Source organism: Ochlerotatus camptorhynchus, unplaced genomic scaffold (assembly GCF_037179485.1).
Source record: "Ochlerotatus camptorhynchus isolate MF236.1 unplaced genomic scaffold, CSIRO-AGI_Acam_v1.1 ptg000157l, whole genome shotgun sequence".
In the NCBI taxonomy this organism is placed as follows: domain Eukaryota; kingdom Metazoa; phylum Arthropoda; class Insecta; order Diptera; family Culicidae; genus Ochlerotatus; species Ochlerotatus camptorhynchus.
In genome coordinates, this window is record NW_027040647.1 from 481,888 (window position 1) to 497,161 (window position 15,274).

Genomic DNA, 15,274 nt, shown 5'->3' on the forward strand with positions numbered 1-15,274 from the left:
TAAGGTATTGCCGAAGTCAGAATTTCACCTACCCTACTAATCAACAAAGCTACAAATTCGCCTTTTGGCTATATAAACAATGAATTTAGCAGTCGATTTCTAGCGTATGCAATGTAATGAAACTACCAGGTAGAGAAATGTTTCATCTACCAGCTGGCATGGTTAATTTGATCGGCGGTTGAAGTCATTCTTTACAAAAGCAGTTTTGCCGTAGATGTAACTCTAAGACCAGAAGGTCCCGAAGAAACGAGCTCAACTTTTTGGCTCCGCTCTGCTACTATCTTCGGTCCCAAGCTAATCGATTCACCCCTCGAAACATAGGAAAATCCACTAACCCCTCATTTTATCTGTCAAACTTTCATAGCGAATCAAAACAAACATTGCGTAGTACTAGAATGGGATACGTTAATAGTTTGCTTGGGACCAATAGGCTAGTCAAGTAGTGAGCCAATTTCAAATCGATAATTTCGTATTGATTGTTGGTTTTGCCCTGATGAAATGAATATGTCTTACTGAAATTTAATGGATTTAACATCAAATAAACCATGTTCAAAGCATACAATTTCGAGCAATCCTTAAATTGAACAATAGCTAGAAATTGTGTTTGTGTTATTTAGTTGAAAACATATTCTAGATCTGCGAGGTGAAAGTTTAATTTTCTTGAATTGGATCGTATTTAGGCCCACTTCTCCATGTTGTTGGAATAGTGGACGGGAATTCCACCACGTTGAAAGGATTTGGTGTCCGTATTTCCAATATTTTGTCATTTTAAATCTTCAGATATAGGGTAAATGACAGCATCCTTAATACCTTTACCTATTACCATAAAGGGGGTTAAAAAATAAATCATTGGACGCTTATTATTTGCATAATGCAGTGCTGAGTTTTGTCATTGTTACAGGCAGATTTCAAGCGATATTGACAACATCATTGTTGACATTGTCACTGGAAGAATGAATTGACTCTCACATAAACTTCGTCAAAATCTCATAAATTTGTTGTCAGTAACAAATATTGAACAGGTAACAAAAAGTTGTACTTTGTGGATTCTCATATTCATGCAATTGATGACGTACACACCAAAAATTGGAATCGAGTTCCAGCAAAATGGATTGCTGAACTGCTTCCAGCAAAAGCACTGTTTACTGAACAAACAGCAATCCTGAAAATGTTGCTGGATGCAGCGTTGCCAGATATGCCGATTTATCGGTATTTATACCGATATCCAAACTAGATACCGAAATACAGATAAGGTTCCTCAGAATACCGATTTTTAAGATTTTATACCGAATTAAACCGTTTTTTTAAATAATCAAAATTATTATTGCCTGCCCGTGCTCGAATTTCGGAGAAAATTTTTGTGAGAGACTTTTTGAATACCTCATATTTGTTGAGCCTTCAATATTCTAAACAATCATCTCTAAAGATGCCTTATCTTTCGACTAATGTTTGTATTTCCTCACTTGACTACCCATCAATCGCGAAATAGCCGATGGCTCTTTCCGGTTATTCCTAGGGAATCGAGAAATATATTTTAAACATTATGTAACTTCCAGGAGTTTTTACCGTTCCGATTCAAATTTCGGACGATTCAAATTTCGGACACTTTCATTTTTAATTAAATATTACATCCAGTTAGAAACAAAGTAATAATGTTAGATGATCGTGGAGGGCACTAGTCAAAAAAATTTAAAATTTACAAGACATGTGGATCATATTCGACCGAGATAATCAACTTTTAAAAGTGTCCGAAATTCGAGTTTAAGTGTCCGAAATTTGAATCGGCACGGTATTCATTTTTAAACTTCCTGAAGTTTCATCTAACTTTTCCTGGAATTTTTTTTCCACCTTGGAAGCTTCTTCAGCCTTCGCTCGAATGACTCTTTCATCTTCTCCCGCCAGTTTTTTAACTTTCCCGGAGCATATTTTATTGCGGATCCACACTAGCTGCAGGCACATTTAAGAAGTTCTGAAACATCAGAAAAGTCCTTACTTTTGTGTAAGTTTTGATAAATTAAAGACGGTTTCATTAAATTCTGTTAAAATTTGAAAACCCGGAAATTTCAGAACAGCGAACTCCAGTGAACTTAAGGAAACATCATAAACATTTTGGAAACTTCACAAGTCCAAAGAACTTCAGCGAAATTTAATGGTTTTCTGGAACTTTAGTGAAGCTCAGAGAGCATCAGGACAGACCAATTAATTTCAATGAAATTGCTGAAATTATAAAGGAGTTCCGAGAAACTCAGGCAATTTCCGAAAACTTCAGCAATGTCAATGCAAATTTAGGAAACGTAAGGGAAGTTACACTTTTTATGGGAATTTCTATGCTTTTTAATGGCAGTGTCGATAACTTTAAAAAAATACAACGGGAACATCAGAGAACTTCAATGCTGATGTTACAATAAATTCAAGAATATTGTGAGAGCACTTAAGAGATTTCGTAATCTTCAAGAAAGTCCAGAGACCTTCTAAGATTATTAGAGATATTCCGGTAGTCCTGATATAATCAGGGAAGTTCCGAGCGCTTCGAGGATGACCAGAGAACTCCAAAACAGCCCCTAATTTTAGGAAAATTACAAGAACTTTTAAGGAATTTCAGGGAAATTTCGGAGTCTTCCGGGATGTTTTTTGAATATCAGGAAAATTTTCTGGATCATTAGAACATCCCCCAGGAATCTCTTTCTTCCGGAATTATGTCCTTGTTTCTTTCGACTGTTCCGTAGCCGCTCTGGCTTCCGACTTTCTTCTTCCAATCTACCTTAGAAAGTTTCTGCCTGCATCTCCAGGAAGTTTATTTCGTTTTCTCAAGGAAGTTCAATTATTTCTCCCAGAAATTTCTTTCGTCTTCTTCTGGAAGTTTGACCATAAGTCAAAGGTTGTTTTGTTCGACTTCAATTGGAAGGTTCTTCCAAGCTTCTTCTGGCTTTCCCTGGCTACTTCTGGTTTCCGAAACTTTTCTGGCTTCCTTTGGATGTTACACCCGATTTTTTTCCGATAGTTTATTTAAATTTTCGCCACAAGTTTCTTAATTCGTGTCTTGGAAGTTTCCCGGAGGTTTTTCCAGCTTTTCTCGAACTTCATCCAGAAGAGCTTCTTTCGTCTTCTATGGAGTTTTCTTCCGAAATTTTCCGATCATAGTTCAAAAGCTAAAATTTTGCTTTGATTAACGGCTTTCTCAGTCTTAAAACAATGCAACGACTACGATGCAATCTGCCCGAAGATTCGGCCATATATTGTGGCTTTTTTCAAGGGAAAATATTGTTTGTCGTTATTGTCAATAGTTTAGTCGTTGTTGTGACTGATTTTCCATACTTTGGTTTCATTTAATGATATTTAATTGAAAAAAACACTACTTGGTCACAATTTTAATCACCACTTGAGGACAACGATAATTTAAAAATTAAATTAAAAAAATTAAAGAGTGTTTTAAGACTGAGAAAGCTGTCAAACAAAGCAATTCCCCTCAAATCCCAGTTGTCAGCATCGTTAAAATTTTCGCTTCCAAAAACGGCAAAAATATAAAATTAAATAAATAGGGGAAATGACGGCTTCGGCATGACGGACTATTTTCGGCAACCCAAATTGAAACACTATTTTCACTGGATTTTCTTACGAAAACACTTCGCTGAATGCATGCAAACGATTCTTTATGCTTTTAGCTTCAATTTTACTATATTTTTATCACTGAGAAAAAGCAATCTAGCACGAGGGGGACGACTCTATCTACGATGCAGGAAATATAGTGTTTTGCTGTGGCTAGCTGCGCGTACGTTGAGTAGATAGAAAGAAGATTTATCACGATATTGAAGATTTCCTGCAAAAAGATGATGCGCGATGCAAGTAGATGCGAGAAATGAAAGAAGATTTTTCGAAGATTTATTCGCTAGTGTGAGATTTTTTGAGCATCTAGAATTGAGATTTAGATGTGTCGCCCCCTCGATCTAGCAGGGTTTTCTTGAAATGAAACACACGCACTACAAATTGTAGCTGATTTCGAGTTGCCGATAACAGAACAGCAGATTTACATGCAGTTCAAATGGAACGGTTGCCGAAGAAAAACTGATTGCCGACAATACTCGCTCTCACTAGAGAAGATTGGAGCTTTGTAAAAGCGTTTCAAAACAGTTTTTAACAATTCTTTCGACTGAAATTGTTAGAGCAGCTGGCAGCAAAAGATTGTAAACAAACCAATACTGCATATGTGTGCGTTCCATAGAGAAAAAGGCTATAGAAAGAAGGTCGCTGCTTAGGTTGCCGAGAATACGTAAATTCCCCTAGTAAATACCGATAAATACCGATTTTTTAATACCTTTGATACCGATAAGCATTAAAACAATCTGGCAACACTGTCGTCAGCCCTCCAGTAAGTGTCAAAAACTACTGTAAACCATGGTGTTTATATAAATGGTGATACAGCTTTGTCACTATATAGGCGAGGAGGTCGGAAAAGTGCGGTTTTAGAGCAAATTGTAAACCAACTCGGTCGCTGTCCCATACAAAAATCCAACATGGCTGGATCATGAATTTGACACATTAGAACACCTATATGTAGTCACCTTGCTGTAAACGCTGCTTATTTCTGACAACAAGGAATCCATTTTTACAGACCCCTTCTCGAAAATCAGCCGCTCATCAACAGAGGGATTTTCGAACATCTTAGGCTCTGAACCATTTGGCGATTTTTTTTAACTTTTGGTTAAAATTTGACAGATGGAAAGTTATTGATTAACCCTGCTATCCGAGCATGGTTATTTCTGACAGACAAGAAGTTAAATTTTGACAACCGTGGCTCGAAAACCGGTCGATCGACAGCACGGGGATTTTCGAACATAGAAAATAACTTTCGAAATGTCACTTTTAACCACGAGTTAAATTTAACTTTGCAAATGGTTCACAGCCTTAATTTATTTCCGAAGTGTCAAATCTAAGCGAAAATTTACCAAATGGAACACAACCTGATTCGTGTGGATAAAAAGTGGCTTATTCTAGTTTACCAGCTGTAGCAAATCCCACCTTCGGACCAATTCTTATGAATAAAGATTTAAACTATAAGTTTTGAAGACTCCTCCAGAATTTTCCGAACTCTTCCACCACGAAATGCCTTATACTTAACTTTTGATGAGGTTTAGGTTTAGGAAAACGACTTTTTTGATTCCCAAACTTATCTGTGGTTTCTAAAACTTTTTTTTTTATCTCATATCTTAAGAAAGGTTTCCAAAGCATTATCAAGATAAATTAAACATATTACGTGTAATCTTCAAGTGTTTTCATGTGAAAAATGCTTCAAATAAATATTTTCATTTTCCGTCATACACGTCATGAAACCTCGGTTGATATGCTTCATGAAATGTGGACCGTACACGATTGCTTTTATTGACAATAATCATATTGTCAATACATTCAATATTGACGTCAATACATCGGTATTGACAATATTTCTGTATTCACATCATCAATATTAATGTCAATAATTATCCTTCGCGTCAATATATTGATAAGTGTGGGGTTTGCTAAAGACGAACATATCAAAATCGAGCGCTCGTCCGCTTCATCCAAGCTCGAAAAAAAACACGAATGAAACTACGGGAGAAAGAGACGATTGAAAATTTGTTTGTAGACGCCGCCTGAGGTGCTAATGAAAATGAAAGCTAGCAGCCTCTTCGTCGCATCGATTGAAGCTGATATTATGAAGCCCTGCTCCGATGAGTCTTCTTGAAGTTCCAAATGGTTTCTGAAGTAATCCTTAACATCTCAGAGGTGATCAATGAGTTGATCTGAGTGTTACAGAACCTCTGAAAGCCACTGATCTTCTTTGAAATCTGCAAGGATCCGCTGGAGAGCACTTAACTTCTTTGAAGTTCTCTGAACTTCTCATAAAACTTCTGAGAGGATCAAGGAGCAAATCAAAATATGTGAAGCTTGGAGAATATTTCAGAGGTTCAGTGCTGAAGAGAGCCCTAATAAACAAATACCATAAACGAACTGTATCCCGGATGGGTAAACTATCCCACAAATGGTTTGGATGATACCCCGAACACGTCGTTAAGCTCTCTTTTATGATTATTTTTATTAGGGAGGATCTGCGAACTTCAGACTTTTGAGAGGTTCAGTGAGCTCCAAAAAGGTACATACATCATAATTGGTGCTTGATAAGGTGGTGGAAGTTTTGAGAAGTTTTAAAGCTTTCCGAGTACTGAAGGTTTCAAATACTCAAATACGTTCTGAGAACTATAGAAACCTTCTGAAAATGGGCCTTCGGGAAATTCCATCAAACGCTGCGATCTTCCAAATCAGAGCTTCTAATGATTTCAGTAGTTTGCATGGGTGAGCGGCAAATTGGCGGTTGGTCATTGTTTACAAAAGCACGTGTCGCCGGTTTGATGCAAACAAAAATCGTCGAAAAACTTACTTTTTAGTTGATTTTTTATGTAGATTTTATGCCATGATTGCAAAGTTTTGTTAACCCACTGCTAGAGAAGCCTTTTCAAAGTATGCTGTAACAAAGCAATAATATTTATCTTTTATATGCTTTTAATCGACAAAACGGGAAAACGGTAAATTTTCTGTTGTGACAGTGACACAAAACTTAAGAACACTTAAGATTTCCTCGACCGGACCGGGCAACGAACCCGCAGTCTCCGGCTTGGTAATACCGTGCCTTTACTGACTAGGCTATCTGACGATTGCGTATCAGCCAGACTATAAATATAGCGACTCCAACTATGTGTGGATTTGCAAGTTGATAGTTCAATGAAACCAAAATTTAAAAAAAAATAGTTGCTTTCCATATTTGTGCAACCGAAACCAGAATTTGACCAGAAGTTAATAAGTTTTCTCTTTCCTTCTGTTTCTTCCACAGGAGGATTGTGAAGGCGATCTAGGAGACCTCTTGGCTACCTTGGCTTCCTATTAAGTTGTTTTAAATTTACGAAAAAAAAAGATGATGCAACGTAGAGCATTTCTGCAAATAGAAAGATCTCATTTATTATTGAGATGTTGTTGTTAGGTGCATTACGGTGCTTACATAAGTTTTGATTTGACAATTCTATCCAAGTACACTCATGATGGTAATGGGACAATGCTTCAGTAGATTTTACTTTTGATATTCTTCTTCAAATCATGGCCACATAATTGTATCGAACACGTCTCATTTTTATCCTTTCTAGGATGACCTGGGAAGCGATTTGGGCAACTTACTTGCCGAACTGGCTTCATACTAAGATGCGTCTGTTGGAGATGCTGGAAGATTGAAACAATCAATTGAAGGATCTATTAGTATTAACAATGAAAATGTGTTAAATTAAGAGCAATTAATATGATGTTATTTATTGAATCATTCAAAGCATTTAAACAAAATCCTATTTGCCCATTGGAATAAGAAATAAACCATTTAGCATCGCGTCTCTGTTACTCGTTACGCTAGTCTTAATCATCTTAAAAATTGCGCATCATTTCAGCGGTCAGTCAAACACTCATAATCATCCACCATTGCTTTCTGTTTGATAATCATACGCGATCGTTACCGTTGATGACAGTCCCTAAGTCTGGTTTTATTCCCAAAATGTAATTGTAATTTATTTAGTCTACGATACCCTGCTGGTAGAACCATTCATTAGGTTAAATGTTCACATAATCAATTTAGTCCATCCTTTCCGCTACCTAACACACTTCCCCACAATGGTTTTCGAACAAGAGATGAACGTAATTTGTTTCCCTTGCAGGACGATCTGAGCGGCGACTACCGAGACGCTCTGGTAACGCTGGCCTCCTTTTAAGAAATTTGAGGCTCAAGAATTATCGATTAAAGTATTTTTGCTAAAATGTTAAGTGTATTTATTGTCGTTTCTTTCGAGTAATGAGTTTGTTTCTATTTTGTTTCCGATAGATTTTATCACAGAATTAATACAAAATTGTAACAGTAATAAAATGGATGGGTTATTCCGTAGTAAATATCACCTCTTTTTCACACCCCTAATACCGTCTTGGCTAATTTGAAACTTAACCGCCATGCGTGTCCGAAATAGACCCTTATCGATTGACGCTATACCCAACCCAGGTTGATCATCGATTCCCTGCCCAAGCACTATTCGTTGGTTAATTTTGTGGCTGTGGGCATCCCCGAGGGCAGGAACAATTCTGCTACCGTCTTGTCCGTTAAATCGAGTTGTCACGTCGTTGGTGATGACTATCTGTAGGCACAAAACCGTGAGATACTAATATTCCCAATAACATTATTAAGTTCAAAACTTACGGCACACTTGTACCGCTGAGCAAGAACGTGAAGCTTGGTAAGTATGATGTGATCCACTCTTATTCTTTCTAGTGTGCTTTCAATATTGTTTCTGATGAGAAAGGATATTGAATCTATCACCACCAGCTTAATCTAAAATATATGGCAACCGATTATTTTGAATGCAATAATGTATTCTGGATGAACAATAGAAAAGGGCCCATCAGCATTTGTAAACAAACCGTTCCTAAGCCCTTTACTCACAAAGCGATGGCCACCCACGCAAGCCAACACCATCATCGGATAGGGGAAACTTCCACCTACACGATGATGGTGTTGGTTTGTGTGGGCAGCCTTAGATTTGTGATTAATTGGCTTTGGAACGGTTTGTTTACAAATGCTGATGGGCCCTTTTCTATTGTTGATCCAGTATTGTCCTGTTTCGAAAACAGCTGCTACCTTGTCGCCCACTTTGAATAGCTTTTCCAGAGTATCAATTCCATCCAGCATCTCGTCGATCCCATGTATGTGCTTGTAGTAAACTCCGTCCATTAAGCTATCGACAGTGAAATTATTTGTGGCTGATGCCAGTTCTCCTTTGTTAGTTAGAACCACTTTTTGGCAATGTCTAACGCATGCGGTAGCTATTTCTATGAACGGTTTGACCAAATTTTAAATCCAAAATGTAATCCGGTAGACCTTTTCTCACCTTCTAGTCTGAGTGGATGGAACCCAACGTTCGTATCAAAATAAACGGCCTTTGCGCCTAGCCCTCCGAGCTGGAGAGGAATTTGAACGTTGATGCATAACTGCAAACTGCAAACAATACAGACTAGTTAAGCTCTCTCACATGGATCCAAAATAAAGGTTCAATTTTGACCAGAATAATCTGTCTGATTAATAAACTGAGCAACAAAAATGAAAGCTTAAGTGTACTTACCACATTTGGGTCTTTCCGCTTCCGGGTGGACCGCAAAACTCGGTGATCATACCGACAGTTATCCCGGTTCCGATGGCCTGATCCAGGTCTCTACAAAAGGTTACGATACCTATTTGTTTACCTTCTTCCTTCCATAGATCCAAGCACGTTTTAGTGAACATTAAAAAAAACTGGGTAAAACTCTTGATAAAACTTGATTAAATCGAAATGTAGATGTCTTTTTTATATTTTCTGATAAATTTTAAAATATTTTCTCGCGAATCGACTACGCGCGCTTTAAGTACACGCAGTCACGCCAGTGAACTTTTGTTATGTTTGTTCAGTTCTGTTTGTAAACAAATGGCTGCGTGCACAGTTTAGGTACTGCCAGGGGTTTGACATATAGCTTAGAGTCGGTGTATAATGAGTCACGCCAAGAGAAAAACAGTTGAACTCGCATCACGGTTTTCGAAAGATTCCAATTCTTTTCACTTGGCAACAGAGGACTTCTACAACAACTTCAAATGACTTCTAGCGAGAGAAAAAATACTGCGGCTGTAGTGAATCATTATATCAGTGATTTTGTCAAATTATCTTAACAAAAAATAGTAGAAATTCTCATTACTAATCATTACCGAGCGTATCCCATGACAATTTAACGCTCACTGCGTGTTTATGCTCATTTCTTCGATTATATTTTATATTTTATTGCAATACCTTTCGTGAACCTTTCATAGCATCGTAATGTTTATTTACTTTGCACGATAGGTAGCCGCTTTGACAGTTCAATAGGTAGACTTGGCTTCACTCTTGGCGTGACTCATTATACACCGACTCTAATATAGCTGAATACACGTACTCAACATCAAAACAACAAAACATATCATGGTACCGCTGACAACGTTGCAGATGTTCGGTACGCAACAAACTTAAGCGATATGACAGCCATATCCATCCCTTGGGTACTGCAGCGTGACGTCATAGTCCTCTCCCAGGTGGGTTTGTATTGGCTTTGACGGCGACTCTGTAGCTCTTTACTCCTAAATTCCCATAAGAAACTGTCTAAATTTTCTGGAAGAGCAAATTTTTCGACGGTGCCGCCAACGCCAATTGGTGCGATTTGCGTGTGTTAGTGAGATGAAATTTTTTGTTAGCTGTGAGAAATTTTTTGTTTGCTGTAAGAACTGGCATTCTAAAGTAAAAATAAACAACAAAATGAAAACAAACCCTACGCTTGCACGGTAGCAGTCAAATACCCTTTAATGAGTTTAATTTAACCCATTTTTAATAACAGTGGCTTTACTCATTAATGAGTAAATTATTTTAAAAACAATGAGTTTCTGCTAACAGTTACTACTTAATTGGCATAATAAATTACTCAATTTCAAATCTTTATTCAATAATAATCCGGACACCGGGCAATGAAAACTTTAATAATGATTATTTTTCTAGGGCTTATCTATGAAAATAATATAAATCACTTACCCTCTAGCTTGTCCACCGTTGCTCTGTTACTGTTGGATAGACGTATCTGTGTCACTTGAAAATTCATACATGAGGCAGAGTCAATGTTATAATAAGAGTCCCGCCAAGAGTGAAGCCAGTAGTACCAATCGAACTGTCAAGCGGGGTACCAAACAAGCAAAGTAAATAAAAATTATTGTTCCCACAGCCAGTGAAGTACAAGTCAAGAGCAAATTTTCATTATGTCGTAAGTAACATTCGCATCGATCCGAGAAAAATAAAGTTTTGTTTTGATGACCGAAAAGTTATTCCTATTTCCAATTAAACACATATAATCTCATAGTGATAGCAATGTTTAACATATTTAGCAGGGTTTTAATCATACAAATGCAAATCGCTAGCTTTCATGCTAATATATACTGGTTTTTGAGTCAAAAGTTATTATACGTCGTTTGGTGGCCCCTATTGTTACTTAAGTCAAAGTGTATTTACCAGGATATTCGGGAGAATTATCAATTACGTCTCCTTACGTGCAGCCCATTCATCATTTTAGGACCACCGAAATCATCTTAGCAACAAACAGTTCGATTTATTCACTTTAATAATGAGAAAGCGGACCGACTAAAGTACACTTTTCACGGGTTTCTCAGTGCTGTTACTTAAGGCAAACGGCATCTCCATAGAAATCGGGTGACTTAAGTAACATCGAAAACTATTTTGATCGGAAGGTGATTACGTCAAAAAGCAATTCGACTGGTAAATAAATTTAAAAATGGGATGTGATCCTATATTCGGACAGTATATAGTGTAATAGCAGGAGCATCGATTGACACTGATAACTCGACTTTGTTTACCTTTGTTACATTCGACGTAATGAAAATTTGCTCTTGAAGTATGGAATTCATTACTAACAATATTTTAGTATTTTTAGAAGAAAAACATTTCTTCGATTTATTTAGTGCACACTTATAAGTTATACCAATTACTTGTTTGACCATTTTCCAGGTTCTATAATTGTATTTGTCTCCCAGAAGCTCCGTTATCGACATGAAATTTTTCACTTCTAAATGAAAGTCATCCGATGCTAACCCAAAAAATCTGGTTGCCGTTCACTCTGACGAAAAATAAATCAAAAACAGTGCTGCTTGTTCGCAACATTTTCTCTTGGCGGGACTCTTATTATAACATCGACTCTGCAGTAAACCTGAAACGGTCAATTCAAAACACAAAATTACAGCATACCGTACGCAGCCAGTTCAACAAGCTGCCCAAGCTCATGCCCATGGTGAGTATATATATGGTGATGCAGCTTTGTCACTATATAGGCGAGGCTGGGGGGGGATGTGCTGTCAAATCAGCCTACTGATCATCTTGTATGAAACTGGTTCCAAACGTAAACAAACCCTGTAGGTTTCTTATGGCTTGTTTACGTTTGGAACCAGTTATGCGAGGTAGGCGAAGATTGTTCGTATTTGACAGCCACCTCCCCCCCTTGAGGCGAGGAGGTCGCGGAGGGGAAAAGTCAGTGCTAACATTTGAAAACGGCGCAAAAGCCATTTGTAAACAAATGGTTTGTGGGCCCTTTACTCGCTACCCGAAGAACGCACACGCAAACCAACAGCATCGTCAGGAAGGGGAAAATTTCCCCTACCCGATGTTGCTGTTGTGTCGCGTGGGTGTACTTCAAGTAGTGAGTAAAGGGCCCACAAACCATTTGTTTACAAATGGCTTTTGTGCCGTTTTCAAATGTTAGCACTGAAGTGCGGTTTCAGAGCAAATTGTAAACAAACTCGGTCGCTGTCCCATATAAAAATCCAACATGGCTGAATCATGAATTTGACACATTAGAACACCTATATGTAGTTACCTTGCTCATGCCCGAGTTTCAAGCGCTAGTATTTACGCAACGAACTCCTCAATTAGGTTTTGCACCGTCGGGGTTAACCTCAATCTGATGACAGTTCAGTGGTACTGTTTACGTGGACTTAGTCGATTTTTTCTTGGGTGGATTTTCTCGATAATTTTTCAGAGTGCAGAGAGATGTAAACCACACTTCTGCATTGTCCACGAGCAACATCCTTTCACCGCGCTGTTCCTCGACAATTTTCAAGTTAAAATTCGGAAATTTTAGAATTTTTTTTTTTCGAATAAACGGCTAAGTGCTTGTAAACAGTACCACTGAACTGTCAAAAAGGTTCAGCCGATTAACACTGAGTTCATTCGTGACGTCACGCTGCAGAACCTAATTAGGTTCTGCAGCGTGACGTCACAAATGAACTCAGTGTTAAACGGCTGAACCTTTTTGACAGTTCAGTGGTACTGTTTACAAGCACTTAGTCGTTTTTTCGAAAAAAAAATTTCTAAAGTTTCTGAATTTTAACTTGAAAATTGTCGAGGAACAGCGCGTTGCAAGGATGTTGCTCGTGAACATTGCAGAAATGCTGTGTACATCTCACTGCAGTCTGAAAAATTATCGAGAAAATCCACCCAAGAAAAAATCGACTAAGTCCACGTAAACAGTACCACTGAACTGCCATCAGATTAAGGTTAACCCCGACGGTGCAAAACCTAATTAGGTTTTGCACCGTCGGGGTTAACCTCAATCTGATGACAGTTTAGTGGTACTGTTTACGTGGACTTAGCCGATTTTTTCTTGGGTGGATTTTCTCGATAATTTTTCAGACTGCAGTGAGATGTAAACAGCATTTCTGCATTGTCCACGAGCAACATCCTTTCACCGCGCTGTTCCTCGACAATTTTCAAGTTAAAATTCGGAAATTTTAAAATATATTTTTTCGAAAAAACGACTAAGTGCTTGTAAACAGTACCACTGAACTGTCAAAAAGGTTCAGCCTATTAACACTGAGTTCATTTGTGACGTCACGCTGCAGAACCTAATATTCATGCATTCAATCACTCACACTTGTGAGAAAACGAATGAACTCAAATTGAACAACACTGGTTAAGAAACTGAAAGAAATCCATCCGCAAAAGTTGTCGAATCCTTTCGTTTACACTTCATTCGTGTTGTTTGCTTCTTTGTGGTCGGTCGTGGGTTGCTGCTGCACTGTTGGCTTGTAGTTTTTAAACTTTTTTTTTTTTTTATCGAAGATTGCGAATAGTCGAAGCGATTTTAAAGCATTGTAAACGTGAATTGAACTTTGATTATTGTTTTACGATTGACGAGTGTGATTAGGCATCTGCTTGTAAGATTATACATCTTCGTGCATCTAAGTCGAAGTCTAATAAACCAAAATTCCAGAAACAGTATATCTGTGATGATTGTCTCCTGCTGTTGGTGATCACCAGGAAAGAATAGTGTGTTGTCTTCCTCCCCATTCGTGTGAGTGTGATCGTCCATATTCTGATCGAAACAGATCGATCTGGACCTAAATGACCATAACAAAAGCACCACAACAAAAAACAGTGATTTGGTTTCGCTATAGTGATTGTGATTGGAGAAAGTGAACAAAATTCAATTGTGGTTGCTTTTGGGGTTTCCAGTTTCGGTTGAGCAGAACAATAGTGTTGCATTTTTCTTTCTGCAGCTGTTCAGTTGATTGAATTCAAGAATAGGCGAACTTGTTTTTTTTATTTATTGTATGCTCTACCATAAATAGATACCTTACCAAATCATATCAACGTATAACAACGTTATACGACAGTTAGTTGAATATAAATTTGATGCGTGGGTGTGCTCAGTCCACGTTGGAGTTGTAGAAGAATAAGCCGTGCATGGTGAAAACCGCCGAAGAGGTATAATAAAATTTGCATAATTTCATCGGTGGTGAAGTGCCGAAGAGTTTAAGTGGTGGTGCTGTTTTACGACGGCATTCTAAAAGTGACAAAAGATTCGTAGCTGTGTAGTCTTTGACGCATTTCCTTTGTACTGTGGGGTTTTGCGGTGGATTACGTTGAAAGCCTACTAAGTATTTTAAAATTCCATGAATTCAAAGTGGCTTCATAATATTTGATGCGTGTTTTAAAAAATATTTTTTATTATTAAAATACTGGTGTTAATTTCATATGTACATAGAATTTTCTACATCCTGGCTAATTTCAAATACCACAAGAAAGGATTAACTGATCCGGCGTTTTGTTCGTTATAATACTAGCAAGGTAAGCAAGTTTATTGTCAAGTATGTTTTAGTTTATATAAAAATAAGGACTTGTAGGTATATATATATATATATATATATATATATATATACAGCTGTGTTCAATAGTATAGCTGTGCATGTCGATTTCCATACAAAATAGTCAACTTTGACATGATTTAAATTTGTTAACTTATGATCAATTGAGCTGAAACGCTCGCCACAGGACTACAAATATGTTCTATTTTACGTTTACATAATAACAGGGTGTCGACTACCTGGAAAAACCTGGAAAGTCAGAGAATGTCAGGGAATTCTATTTATGATCTGGAAAGTCAGGGAATGTCAGGGAATTTTAATGTAGGTCAGGGAAAAAAATAATGTTGATCACATTGCAAAAAAATCATGTGTGGGACACATAAAAACAATCTTTGAAATTTTATCAGTGCATGAAGTCAAAGTTTTTGGGAAGATCCCGGGCATCAGATCTACTCGCTGCGTTTATGGACGCCCTTGCCGGTATCTCTTCGAACAAGTTGCTGCAAGTGTCCATGGATGGGC

At 37.6% G+C, this 15,274-nt stretch overlaps 3 protein-coding genes across 5 annotated transcripts in view; 2 read left to right on the plus strand and 1 right to left on the minus strand.

Moving 5' to 3' along the window:
• AnxB9 (Annexin B9) overlaps positions 1-7,796 on the plus strand; it is a 28,643-nt gene extending 20,847 nt beyond the window's left edge. Inside the window, exon 6 of one of the 3 annotated variants that reach the window (XM_065222113.1) lies at positions 7,170-7,413. In XM_065222113.1, coding sequence (XP_065078185.1) covers positions 7,170-7,223 — 54 coding nt within the window. In that variant the 3' untranslated portion in view covers positions 7,224-7,413. The other 2 variants (XM_065222114.1, XM_065222111.1) reach the window with 2 other exon arrangements.
• A 146-nt stretch (positions 7,797-7,942) lies between these two features.
• LOC135701342 (DNA repair protein RAD51 homolog 3-like) lies at positions 7,943-9,454 on the minus strand. The gene is made up of 5 exons (XM_065222116.1): positions 9,174-9,454; positions 8,943-9,049; positions 8,693-8,883; positions 8,255-8,386; positions 7,943-8,192 (listed from the first exon to the last, which is right to left on the minus strand). The coding sequence occupies exons 1-5, from the start codon at positions 9,332-9,334 to the stop codon at positions 7,956-7,958; spliced, it is 828 nt and encodes a 275-aa protein (XP_065078188.1). The 5' UTR covers positions 9,335-9,454; the 3' UTR covers positions 7,943-7,955.
• A 5,261-nt stretch (positions 9,455-14,715) lies between these two features.
• The window catches only part of Spec2 (CDC42 small effector protein Spec2), a 107,517-nt gene continuing 106,958 nt past the window's right edge, over positions 14,716-15,274 (plus strand). The window contains exon 1 of the mRNA XM_065222119.1: positions 14,716-14,735. The gene's annotated coding sequence lies outside the window, so the exon portion shown is untranslated. The remainder of the gene's footprint in view (positions 14,736-15,274) is intronic.